Source organism: Lactuca sativa, chromosome 2, assembly GCF_002870075.4.
Source record: "Lactuca sativa cultivar Salinas chromosome 2, Lsat_Salinas_v11, whole genome shotgun sequence".
Taxonomy (NCBI): domain Eukaryota; kingdom Viridiplantae; phylum Streptophyta; class Magnoliopsida; order Asterales; family Asteraceae; genus Lactuca; species Lactuca sativa.
The window spans coordinates 150,869,910-150,883,323 of record NC_056624.2 but is presented as its reverse complement, the minus strand read 5'-3'; the positions used below and the strand labels follow the sequence as shown (position 1 = coordinate 150,883,323).

The 13,414-nt window shown below is 34.3% G+C and overlaps 1 protein-coding gene across 1 annotated transcript; it reads left to right on the top strand.

Moving 5' to 3' along the window:
- Positions 1–8,216: 8,216 nt before the first annotated feature.
- LOC111918916 (protein ACTIVITY OF BC1 COMPLEX KINASE 8, chloroplastic) lies at positions 8,217–12,999 on the top strand. The gene is made up of 20 exons (XM_023914539.3): positions 8,217–8,847; positions 8,913–9,048; positions 9,126–9,292; positions 9,367–9,487; positions 9,567–9,667; positions 9,787–9,885; positions 10,050–10,160; positions 10,262–10,341; positions 10,424–10,493; positions 10,812–10,885; positions 10,976–11,134; positions 11,220–11,344; positions 11,439–11,519; positions 11,608–11,668; positions 11,766–11,820; positions 11,915–12,013; positions 12,103–12,192; positions 12,280–12,339; positions 12,429–12,552; positions 12,619–12,999. The coding sequence occupies exons 1-19, from the start codon at positions 8,389–8,391 to the stop codon at positions 12,543–12,545; spliced, it is 2,265 nt and encodes a 754-aa protein (XP_023770307.2). The 5' UTR covers positions 8,217–8,388; the 3' UTR covers positions 12,546–12,552; positions 12,619–12,999.
- Positions 13,000–13,414: the final 415 nt, after the last annotated feature.

Below are 13,414 nucleotides of genomic sequence, written 5' to 3'. Positions count from 1 at the left end.
AACAGACTCGCCGAGTCTAAGGCTATCTTCAACCTACTCACCGAGTTGTTCTTCCAACTCGCCGAGTTCCAGTCCATCTTCAAGCAACTCGCCAAGTACACCTTTGTGACTTGTCGAGTGCCTCTAGATCTCATTCCAAACAGAACCTTCCAGGCCATGCAATTGATCCAAAATGTAGATCTAGCCTCCTACAATCCATCCATCACATAAAGTGGCGAACTTTACGTGAATCCAAAGAGATCTGGGCATTTTACACTTTAGGGTTTGGGTTTGGGACAAGATAGCTTCACCAATCACTTATCAACAGGGACTTTATGCGATTTTGGATCACCACTACTCCAGATCTGAGGTAGCATCCTCAGATCCATCTTCCAATCCCGAAATGACTCATGAAATCCTCCAAAAACCCCAAAACATCCACCATGGATGACAATAAGGGAAAAAGGGTTCAAGACAGAGGATTCTTACCCCAAAGATGAGCCTAAACTGATGTAGACTTCAGATCCACAAGCCCTCTTGGTGCTATCCTCGAATTCCTCCAACTTCTCTTCACAAATTCCCTCTTCCAAGCTTCAATCCTCTCAATAATGGAGTTTCTCACGATTAGGGTTTTCTTTGGAACTCTCAGGGTAAATAGAGGCTGAAGAGAAGGCATAACATCCTTTAAATAGGGGGCAAACCCCGAAGATTAGGGTTTTCCTCGCCCAGCACCAACTCGCCGAGTCCAGCCGCCGACTCGCCGAGTTGGCCACTTAACACGCGACCAAAGTCGCGACTCTACTCGCCGAGTCCACCCATGGACTCGCCGAGTTTCCCTTATACATTTTCACTTTGGACCTTGAACTTGTACTCCTGAACTCAGGATGTTACATATTTCCATAAAAATACGTCTAAATTATGAATATTTAGGGTCTTATATGTTTTTATATGATTTTTGGAGAAAATCTCACGTTAAAATAGTTAAAAACGGGCTTAAAACGGAGTAATGATCGAAAACCGGGTGAAAATGAAAAAATCCGAAGTCAGGCGAGGGCTTGGTCATCAGTAGTCCAAAATCCAGAGTGGCATCGGCTGCTGATGCGGATCCGAAGAGGAAGGGGCTGCGGTCCGAGGAGGCTCCGCAGGCGGGTTGGTCAGGAGGGTCCGGAGCGAAGTCTGTTGCGGTTGGTAGCTGCGGCTCGCTGGCTGCGGTTCGCTGACTGCGGCTCGCTGCTGCGGTTCGCTGACTGCGGCTTGCTTGTTGCGGTTCGCTGACTACGGATCGCTTGCTGCGGTTAGCCAAGTGGACTCCGGTTTGGCTTCTTGGGACCTCGGTCCAAGGAGGACTTGACCCCTATGGAGAGGCTTCGATCCTAAAGGGTTATTTTCCAAGATTTTTCCCTTCTTTGAGTGGTTTCTCATTAAGCCAAGTATCGGGATGCCCCAATTGATTATAAAAATTTCAAGAGAGGTTTTGGGAGAGATTTCACAATCTTGGAGAGATTCCTCATATAGAGAGAGAGATTTGGGAGAGATTTTACAATCTTCAAGAGATTCCTCATATGGAGAGAGATTTGGGAGAGATTTTACAATATTGGAGAGATTTGGGAGAGATTTCACAATCTTGGAGAGATTCCTCATATGGAGAGAGATTTGAGAGGGATTTTACAATCTTGGAGAGATTCCTCATATGGAGAGAGATTTGGGAGAGATTTTACAATCTTGGAGAGATTCCTCATATGGAGAGAAATTTGGGAGAGATTTCACATACTTGGAGAGATTTGGGATAGCGGGAGATAGAGCGAAAGAGATTGGGAGAGGCTTCTTTTATGACCTTTTTGAGTGCTTGGCTCCACAACACAAGGTCCGTAAGCCATGTTAAGCCATGTTTAAGGACCTTGCACACTCCCAATGAGTATGCAACATCGTTTTATCGGTTTGGTTCGTTACTTACCATAGTTTTAGGTTAAGGAAATCTAGATGTACGAACTTTTCAATTTATGATTTCTCATTAGAATAGCGAGTTGTATATTAATTACCTAATGTAAGCCCTAGTACACAAGGGTTAGTTGGGTTGACCGGTTTGACTTGTTGAATTTATTTGACTTTGACTTGACCAGAATTTGACGGTTGTCACAGATGACACGTTATCTGAGCATGCATAAGACCGATATCTATCAGTTTGTTGCTACCCAGCGTTGTGATACACTGTTGGAGTTACGGGAGGCCGCTAGGCGGCGTGAGCTTGGTGGTTGTCGAGGTCAACAAAATAAATACCATAAATATTACACACTAAAATAATGTATAGCGGTAAAGGAATCATATACACAAAGATTGGCTCAATTTAAATCTCTATGTAAATCACTTGTTCAAGTACTTATAAAACAAGAGTAAAAGTAAAAGGGAGGGGGGGTTAAATCTTTTTGATTGCTTAAGAAAATTAAAATAAGCTAGAATGTAAATATGACAAGTAAACAAGTAAAAGATTTGATTAAATTTAATGAAGTGAAATTGGTTGATTTTGGGATACACCACATGGATGACATGGTTGACTTATCATTAGACTAAATGGAACAACACTTGTGAATTAGTTTAACTTGGCTATAATAATTCATAAGCACAAATGGCCTCAACTCTTCATTGTTATTAAAATGGTTAGAGGAGCTCTTAACACATTCCCTTAATTAAAGTCACAAAATCAATGAAACATATAATCTTGTGAAAATTAATTAGCTTTAAGTTCTAAGAGTTACCAAATCCAAAAGATAATCAAATGCTTACATTATCATTATGGAGGAAACATTTCCATGGTATAAATGAAATGGAAACAAACATATAAACCATTTGTTGCTTATTAATTTGAGGGTCCATTACTTACCCAAAAAATTAGTCAACAAAAATAAGCATTCATTCATCAAAGCTCATGATCAAGGATAAACAAACACAAAAAGATGTTTAACTAGAAAACATTTCCATAAACTTCAAACATAAAATAACATAAGTCTTCAAAACAACCAATCATCTATGGGCTAAACCCTAATAAACCAAGTATGAGTTTAGCTAAGCATGGCTAAAATAAAAGAAATACAAGATAGTTTAGAGGTACCAAACATTTTTCTAGTTGCAAGATGAAAAGAAACTACACCAATCTTCTAAATCTTCAAATTCTTCCAAAGCCTTCTTGAGAGCAAAATGAGTGGTTCTTGAAAGTGTTTATGATGAACTCTATTCAAAATCTTCAGTAAAAAGGAGCTCATTTTCAGATCTAAAAGTTGGCCAAAAGCAATCCAACAACCTTCCCAAAGTAGAGACAAAAGCCAAAATTCAAGATTCTTCACAGTACGATCCATGCGGACCGTTTGTGGATCCATGCGGACCGCGTGGGTCTCGCTGATTGTATGTCTTGGCCCATTTAATTTACAAACCAGCCCAATCTTTTCATTAGCATCTCAGCCCATTTGCATCAATTCTTAGGAGCCCAATTATGTTTTTCCAAAGCCTTCAATGATGATCCAATGCTTCTTTAGTCTTCCTTAGCTCGATTCCTCGTCATCTTGTCCAAAAATTAATTCCATCATGCTTCTTGCTTAAACTGACACCAAGCCCAATTGCACCACTTCAAGTCCACAAGCAAATTGCAAGCCTCCAATAGTCATGCACTCCTTTCATACCTCCAATGACAAATAGTCTTCGGTAAATCCTGCAAATAAGCTCAAAAGACTAGAAAGCGCCCGGTAAAGGATGTTTGTAACAAATGGATAACCGATAAACTTACCTTAATACATCAATTGAAGCTTGATGCTTTTGTGAATTGGATGTTGATGAATGGCATTCGTCATGTGTTATTGGGGGCAGTGAAATGTTGCTAGACGTTCACCACTGTCTATGTCAATCTATGATAAGTCTTGTGCAAGTGGGAGATTGAAAGATCTTGTATGCCCAAGAGTCATTATATAATGATATTGCTAATAACATATGATCCTATAGGGTCACACTAACAACAACTTGATGAAAATATATATTATTTATAAGAATTTTATTCTTGATAAATAAATATATATCTTGTAATTAATTGGAAATTATTTATTTCATAGAAATATTAATTTTCAATGTAAAGTATCAAAATATATCATAATATATCATAAGATATGGTTTATTATGTCATGTACATCTTTTTGGACCAAAATGGGTTTTTGTCTTATATGTATTTATATGTTTTATAAGTTATAAAAATAGAAGAGCTTTTATAGAAAAAACTAGCTTCTTCTTTTTATAAAATATTCAAGGAGATAATAAATGGAAAAGAAGACATGTTTGCATTTATTTAATCATAAATTCATGTTCTTACACTTGTAGCCTTTTGTTGCTAGATGCATGGTGTATTAAAGCATCAAGACTCAATGGGTAAGGACTTGGATTAAGATAATTAAAAGGCTTACATGTATTTCTTCTTTTACTAGCTAAAAGCCATGAAATTTTGTGCTTCCTATTTCCATATTCTCTATAGTTTTTGTCTCTTAAAGTGTTAAGAACATAAAGATGAAGATGATACTTGAATACTCTCTTTGAAGACAAACTAGTTTCTTTGTCTTAAGAGCTTAAGAGATTCTTTTATTACAAGAAGAAGACTAGCATCTTATCAAGTTGATTTATTGTTGGTGGATATCTCTAGAGAACTTCTACCTTGAAGTTTCATGCCATACTTCATCAACTTACAATCACCCATGAGAATCAAAGTCTTCAAAGGTTGTAACACTTTTCTTTCTATGGTTGTTTTTTTTTATCTTTCTAAGTCTTGCAAAAGATCCTTAGTGGGTTAAAATGATTTTAGTTTTATTCAACAATTTTAAAGCTTCCATTGTCGTTTTTACCGTTTGTGAAACCGGATTTTTGAATAAAAACCCAACATATTCTAGCTTGCAACCTTCGATTTACATAGGTAAGAAGTTTGTTTCATAAGTATGTTGCTATAACTTGAGAAAATGTCATAGACTTCGAGGTTGCATGTATGCATAGTATGATTATGATTCCGCTGCGTAATTATTCTTGTTTGTAACCTAGAAAACCCATCACATAGAACAAGTTACTCCAAGTTAGTGTTTCCCACTTTTACCCCTAAAAAACCGTTAACTCTGTTAGCCTCTTGGAGAGCCATATGAAGACCTTCCATGACTATAATGAAAAAAAAGCATGTCACCTTGTAAGAGTCCATGCTGAATGACAAACTCATCAATAAGAGCCATATTTACTAGAATTAAAGTTGTAGATTTAAGGGCAACTTTGATCCAATCACACCAAATCATACAAATTCTGTCTTCTCCATCACTTAAATCAAGTAACCACCAGGGCCGTCTCAACCAGTTTAGGGGATCTAAGCGAACCAAAAGGTTGGGGTCCTTTCATAAATACAATTAAAATCATTTTAATTTTGTTCATTATCAATTTCAACATTATATTGTTCATTATCAATTTCAATATTAGTTTGTTCATGATTATTATTATTATCAAGATTAGTTTCTCTACTTTTTTAAAGTTTCTGACTCATATTTTCTCTTAGACATAATTTTTCTTTTCCTTTTAACAACAACTATCACCAAGACAATAAAAAGTCAACTAGAAGTAAGTAAATCAGTAATGGATTATAGATTGGAAATACATACTTTGCCTACTTGGCAAAGTGAGTTCTTGACAGTTCTTGAGTTTTGACAATTGAAATTCATTCGAACAATCCAACCAAAATCGTTCCAATATCCAAAGTCTAAACCTAATTCCAAGATCCAACTTGACATAGTCAAAATAATAATAATAATAATAATAATAATAATAATAATAATAATAATAATAATAATAATAATAATAATAAGCCCTATTAACCATAATAGATAGTCTAATAGAAAAAGAAGAATCAATAATGGATTTATCAATTATTAGTAATGGAATATGGAGAAATAGAGAATCAGAGGAAGAACATATCGTTTCAGATTCAAGAATGGATTGATGGAGAATCAATTTTTGAACAATCAAGATTTAAGAATCGGTTTTTTATTTTTGATCAAATCAAGATTCAAGAATCGATCACTTTTCAAACTTCAGAGCCAGGAAGAAGAAGAAAATTGAGAACACGGAAGAAGAACAATCGTTTAGAATTCAATTGGTAATAGGGCATAGGGATGTTATTCGGGTCGGAATCGAACCGAACCGACCCGACCCGAACCCGAATAAACCGAAACCCAAATAAGGGTAATTGTATGAGCCGAAAACCGAACAAAATAAGCAATACGGGTTCGGTTCGGTTCAGGTATTATTCGGTTCGATTCGGTTCCGACCCGAATAACCCAAATAACATGTACAAGATGATTAAGGAGCCGAATAACCCAAATAACATTTACAATGTGATTATAAATATTGTATTTTGTATGAATTTTGTAGCTTATGATAAACACGAATAACACGGATTAACTATTCTTGATATATAAAATGTAAAATCCAACAACCACAATCTTAAGATATAGTTATTAAGCAACATATTAAACACTAAACATTAAACATCCAAAACACCTAAAAAACTATCTATATGTATATAAGTTAAACATTAAACATTACGTGGATATTTTGGGTAACGATTGATAGAACACAAGACCGAATAAGCAATCGTGCATGTGGAAAAAAATATGACTTTTCATATTCGGTTCGGTCCATTTGGACCGAATAAGCCCTTATTCGGGTAACTCGGACCGAATAACCCGAAAACCGAATAAGACTTATTTAATTACCCGAAAACCGAATCGAATTGCTTATTCAGGTCTAATTCGGTTCGGTTCGGTTTCCGGTTCGGTTCGGGTTTTCGGGCCAAATTCTCATCCCTAATAGGGCGTGCGTGACTGCGAGAATGGAGAATTTGAAATCGTCATTCGTCCCTTAATTAATCGACATTTGGGTTAAGGTTAAGTGGGCCCCCCTTGAGATTGGGGCCCTAATCCCTTTCTTTCTTCCAATAAATGTAGAACCGGGCTTGGTAACCACACTAATTAATTATAGGACTTCTTGAAAACCATCAACTTATTTTGCTTTGTTTTGAACCATACAATAATCTCATTTAACATCAAAAGACCATCAAAAATTTGACGGCCTTTAAAAGTTAATTTAACATCAAAGGATCATCAAGAATTTGACGACCTTTAATGAAAGCTAATTATTCAACACTAATCAAACTTCGAATAACTTTAACTAAACAATTAGCTAAAAGTTTTCTATTTATGCTGTATTGGAAACCAATCAAGTTGATTGGACAGTAATCATTGGCATGACTTCTCATTAACATACATAACATCATATGTGTTATATGTACTTTCTAAAATAACATCTAACATTCTAAAATGACTTCTTATTTACTAATATGGTATGCATATAACCTAATAACCTAACAAATGAGAAGTCAATTTATAAACCAAGATGTTATTTCATAGAGTATATATAATGTCATGTAGGTAAATAAAAAGTCATGTTAGTTTTACCACACGATAACCACAAAATATGGGGTCATAGTGAAAATTTCTTTGAAAAACATGTGTTTTTTATTGAGCAAAATAAAATATAGTGGTTAAACCACAAAAAATAATCAAAATGTAATGGTTTTGATGTATAGTTCCCCATTATCATCTTATTAAAAGGCCAAAATTTTCATTAAACATTGTTATGTTATTTTTATTTCATTTTCCCGCAAACTAGTTTTCCTTGGTTACACTTTTCAACGAACGTAACAAACACGTTTTTTTTTTATATTTTTTATAAAATAATAAGACCCACATTCAAAAATGATTTTACTATTTTAAAAAATACTATATGTATGGTAAATCTATTTCAACTATATCTATGGGTGAAACATGAATCCATTTCGGTCGAATAAATAGAAGGGTTAAGTGAATCTATTTCACACATCTCTCTATGTAAGTACATTTTAATTGAGTTCATGGATCAACATGAATCCAAAGGAAAATAACATGATGCTTATATGGCATAAAAAAAGTGTAGAAAAGTATGGTAATAGTCTTATCGTAGATATATATTTTTAAAATGCCACACTTAACAGAACTCCCTAAATTGGGCACAACGCGAAGGAGTCGACCCTGATTCAACAAAAAAGGACACGACATGTTTAGTTGCGGCTGAAATTGGTTTGACTTTTCAACGCCATCCATGACACACAAAACTACAAAAAAGTGAAATTCATTCCACCAATCACAACCTCGACTCTCCTTCCTACACTCATCTTCCCCTTGCTTCCGTGTCCTCTCATCCGCCACTCCTTGCGCTACTACTTCCCACCCTCTATCATGGCTGCCATCGCTTCCCTCTGATGCTCAGGGTTAGGGTTTAATTCAATAACCCATAAAACATTTCCTCAGTAATATGGCGGCATCGTGTTTTTCTGCATCAACTTCACCTGAACTTGGGTTTCTCCGTCCAGACACTTGCGCTAACAAACTTCGTTTCTCAATTTCTAGACGTAATGCTCTCCGTAAATTCAATCGTTCCTCAACCACAGTTTCTATTAGAGGTCGAATTCGAGCGGTTGGGAGGGATGAAGTCGTTGTAGTTGAGAAGGAAGATGGGAAGATCGATCTGGGTGGTAATGGGAGCTATAAATATGTTAACGGGAAGAGTTCGAACGGGAGCGTTGTTGGTGAAAATGGGAGTCTCATGAAGTATGTTAATGGTAATGGGAATGGTAGTGCTAATGGAGGCGTTGCGATGAAAATTGGGGAAAAGGTTGGGGAGAAGAGGGATGAGAAGAAGAAGAAGACAATTGAGGAGATCGGTCAAGAAGATGCTTGGTTTAGGAAGAAAAATGGAGCTGGCAAAGTTGAGGTATATGTTTGAACGATTTCTTGTTTTAATTCTGTATCATTCTGATGAAAGCTTCAATTGTGTAGGTATCTGTTGCTCCTGGTGGACGATGGAATAGATTCAAAACTTATTCAACCATTCAAAGGACTTGTGAAATATGGGGTTTTGTTCTGACATTTGTCTTCAAAGCCTGGTTCAACAATCAGAAATTTGCATATCGAGGTTCGTTTATCAGCTATCAATTATCATCACCATTGTTGTTGTTATTAGCTTTTGGTTTAACTCTTTGATTGCTACAGGGGGGATGACTGAGCAGAAGAAAGCTCAAAGGCGAAAAACTCTAGCCAAGTGGTTGAAGGAGAGTATTTTGAGATTAGGGCCTACATTCATCAAAATTGGACAACAGTTCTCAACAAGAGTGGACATTCTTGCCCAAGAATATGTTGATCAGTTATCAGAACTTCAGGTATATAATATATCATAAACACATTAGTTACCTTTTGACTTTCACAAATAAGCTAACTCTGAATCTTTATACAGGATCAAGTTCCTCCTTTTCCATCAGAGACTGCTGTTTCCATCATTGAAGAAGAGCTTGGATCCCCTGTTAATGAAGTGTTTGATTACTTTGATTTTGAACCAATAGCTGCTGCTAGTCTTGGTAATACAAGTTTGTTCATATGTCAATGAAAAAGTTTATGTTGGTCAAATGGTCAACCATTCATTATTTTCAAATTCAGGTCAAGTACATCGAGCAAGATTGAAGGGTCAAGAATTGGTTGTTAAAGTACAGAGACCAGGTCTCAAGGATCTTTTTGATATTGATCTTAAAAATCTGAGGGTTAGTGTAAAGACTTTTCTTAGTTGAATCTTTGTTATAAAACCTTTCTACAAATGAGTGGATGTAGATGTATATAATTAACACTTTGTTGCAATATCTTTTGTTATTTTCTTTCTCAGGTGATAGCAGAAAATCTTCAAAAACTTGATCCTAAATCTGATGGAGCAAAAAGGGATTGGGTTGCTATCTATGATGAGTGTGCTAATGTGTTATACCAGGTAACTCTTTTCTACTACAAAACTTGGATTTTCAAATCATAAGGTGTGAAACTCATACTCTTTTAGAATATTAATCCACTCCTTTTAGGTTTTTAAAACCAAGGTCTAAGATGCATATAAGAATTTCTCATGAGTTACATTCGTATTTTTTATAATTTTTTCAGGAGATTGATTATACAAAGGAGGCTGCAAATGCCGAGTTGTTTGCAAGTAATTTCAAAGATCTTGATTATGTAAAAGTCCCAAGCATATATTGGGAATACACCACCCCACAGGTTAATATTTCAGTAAAAATATAAACTGATCTTGGATTTTATGATTTTATCAAAGTTTTTTCTTATCCCTTTTTTGGCTCAATAGTTTGATTCATATGTAGGTGCTTACAATGGAGTATGTCCCAGGAATCAAGATTAACAGAATACAAGCTTTAGATCAATTAGGTGTTGATCGCCAAAAGTAAGTTTAGTATTTTCTGTTTCTTTTTTCCTTTTTCTCAATTTTTACATTTTCTTTTTTTCTTTTTATTTTTTCCCAATAGGCTGAGTAGGTATGCTGTTGAATCCTATTTGGAACAGATTCTGTCTCATGGTTTCTTCCATGCTGACCCTGTGAGTTTCCTATCTAGTATTTTTATGCTTTCTGTATATCAAGATCTTTCTTTATTTGTTTATTTTTTTTTTTATCTTTATCCATAATAACATTGTACTTTCATCCTCTTACCCATAATATAAACATACTTATGTAGTTCCATAATAGAAATGTACTTTACACAAAAATAGCAAATACTTACAAATTTACAATAACCTGCAAAAAAATATATATGTATATTGTAGCAATAGTAAACGTATGTTGCTATTCTTTTCAATTTGCCTAATACAATTCACATGCCAATTATAATAAAAAAAAGTTTACCTTCTTTTATACAGCATCCTGGTAATATAGCTGTTGATGATGTGAATGGTGGAAGGCTAATATTTTATGACTTTGGAATGATGGGAAGGTAATAAGTAATAAGTAATTATTTTATTATTTCTCAAACAAAAAAGTTATATTTTTCTTGAAATACTGAGTCTTGAGTTGTTTGTTGCAGCATAAGCCCGAATATCAGAGAAGGTTTATTGGAAGTTTTTTATGGAGTTTATGAGAAGGATCCAAATAAGGTTCTTCAAGCAATGGTTCAAATGGGTGTTCTTGTGCCAACTGGCGACATGACAGCTGTCAGAAGAACAGCACTTTTCTTCCTTAATAGGTTACAATCAAAATTATATATATATTTTCTCTTAAATATATAAATATATATTTTTATGGATGTATGACATGTACACTTTTTACAGTTTTGAAGAACGACTTGTGGCACAAAGAAAAGAGAGAGAATTGGCAACACAAGAACTTGGATTTAAGCAACAATTGAGCAAAGAGGAAAAAATAGAAAAGAAAAAACAGCGTCTTGCTGCAATTGGTATTGATTTTTATTATATGCATTTATTATCAGATTATATAAATTTTAGGAGTTAGTGATATTTTTAATTACTTTTTTTCTTTTAAATGTTTAGGGGAGGATCTATTGGCTATTGCAGCAGATCAACCTTTTCGGTTTCCTGCCACCTTCACTTTTGTTGTTAGAGCTTTTTCAGGTTTCTTTTTTTTTTCTTTTTAAAATTTAATATTTATTAATTGGTAATTTTTGTGACTAATCTCACTTTATTTACTTTAATCCTTCAGTTTTAGATGGAATTGGGAAGGGTCTTGACCCTCGTTTTGATATAACCGAAATTGCTAAACCGTGAGTTAATTTTTATAAATCTAGATATTCTTAATCTTACCTAAAGTTCTATAAAATAAAGGGTTCTTTTTTTTTTTTTTTTTATAAATATTTTTAGATATGCTCTGGAATTACTAAGGTTTCGTGAAGCTGGTGTTGAAGTGGTCATCAAGGTTTTTACTTTTTACCTTTTTAACCATTTGTTGTTATACTTTTTCCCTAATGTTGATTCGAGAATTAATTTTATATTTTAATTTTATGTTACAGGACTTCAAAAACAGATGGGAGAGACAATCACAAGCTTTTTACAACTTATTTAGACAAGCTGACAGAGTTGAAAAACTCGCTCAAGTTATTGAACGATTGGTAATAATATAAATTTTTCTGAAAAACTTAACTGTACTTTTTTATTTTTATTATTTTTATTTTAAAACCACAATACTTTTTTTTAACAGGAGCAAGGTGATTTGAAGTTAAGAGTTCGAGCATTAGAGTCCGAGAGGTCATTTCAACGTGTTGCTGCTGTTCAAAAAACAATCATAAATGTAAGTTTTTTTTTTTTTCGTTTTTTAAATATAAATATATATATCCTAATTTTCGAATATTAATTTTATCTGTGGTCAAATGAGCAGGCTGTAGCTGCTGGAAGCCTAGTCAACCTAGCAACAATTTTACACATGAATTCAATAAGAGTAAGCATCAAATTTCATTTATACTACAATGGTAATAAAAATAAATAAAACTTTTTTAATTTCCTCATTTGATGATAAAATACTTTCAGGGTCCTGCTACGATATCATATATCTTTTGTGCAATTTTTGGATTCCAAGTTCTTTTTGGGCTACTGAAGGTTAAAAAACTCGATCAACGGGAGAAATTGATTACTGGAACAGCTTAAATAAACCGTAAGTAATTTACCTTTTTACCCATTTACTTCATGAATCCATGACAATATGGTAAATTGTGTGCAGGGTTAAAAAAGTAAATACATGTTCATGATGACCTAACCTTCAAAGAGAAAGGCTGTGGAGTTTTGTAGACAAATGGTAAGCATTCCCATGTGCTTAAATTTGACCCACCCATGTCCATGTGCTTGAACTTGAACCATATTTCCCTTTAGGGTTTTGGGGTGTGTGGTGTGTGATGTTTAAATGTTAGTAACCCTAAATACTGTAGATATATTATATATATATCCCCGTAAGAAATGACATTGGTATTATTAGTACTCTAGTCAATTTTCTATGATCGGGGGATGATTTGTTTGGTGTTATGTTAAATGCAATATGGTGTAAAAGTGTATTGGTAATGTATTTATATTAATAAAGGTATTTAATGATTTTTTTTTAACTAAATATTTACATTACATTAGTGTTGTGTACATGTTATGGAGCAATATAGTTCGTTATGGGGTCACATTTGGGATCTTGATCGTAAAGGAAAACCTTGCTGGATCGCAATATGATCGTTTTGTATATAAGATCGTTGAAATGGGATCGGGATCCAATCCGATCCTACCAATCCATGAAAATTTTCAAATTTTAATCCGGTTTTTAGCCAAAGGTCAATCGAGAATAGTCATATTTTTGTACTGTTTTATGAACCGTAAATGACCAATAACACTATAAATCTTTTTCTCCTTCTACATTATACTTACATGGATGGTAGAATTTGAGATTAAGCTTCAAATTGTTATTAATTTATTCTTTCAATAGTTCACGCTCAACAATAAAGGTGAGCTTTTTGCTAGATTCTTTTCTTTGACTTCTC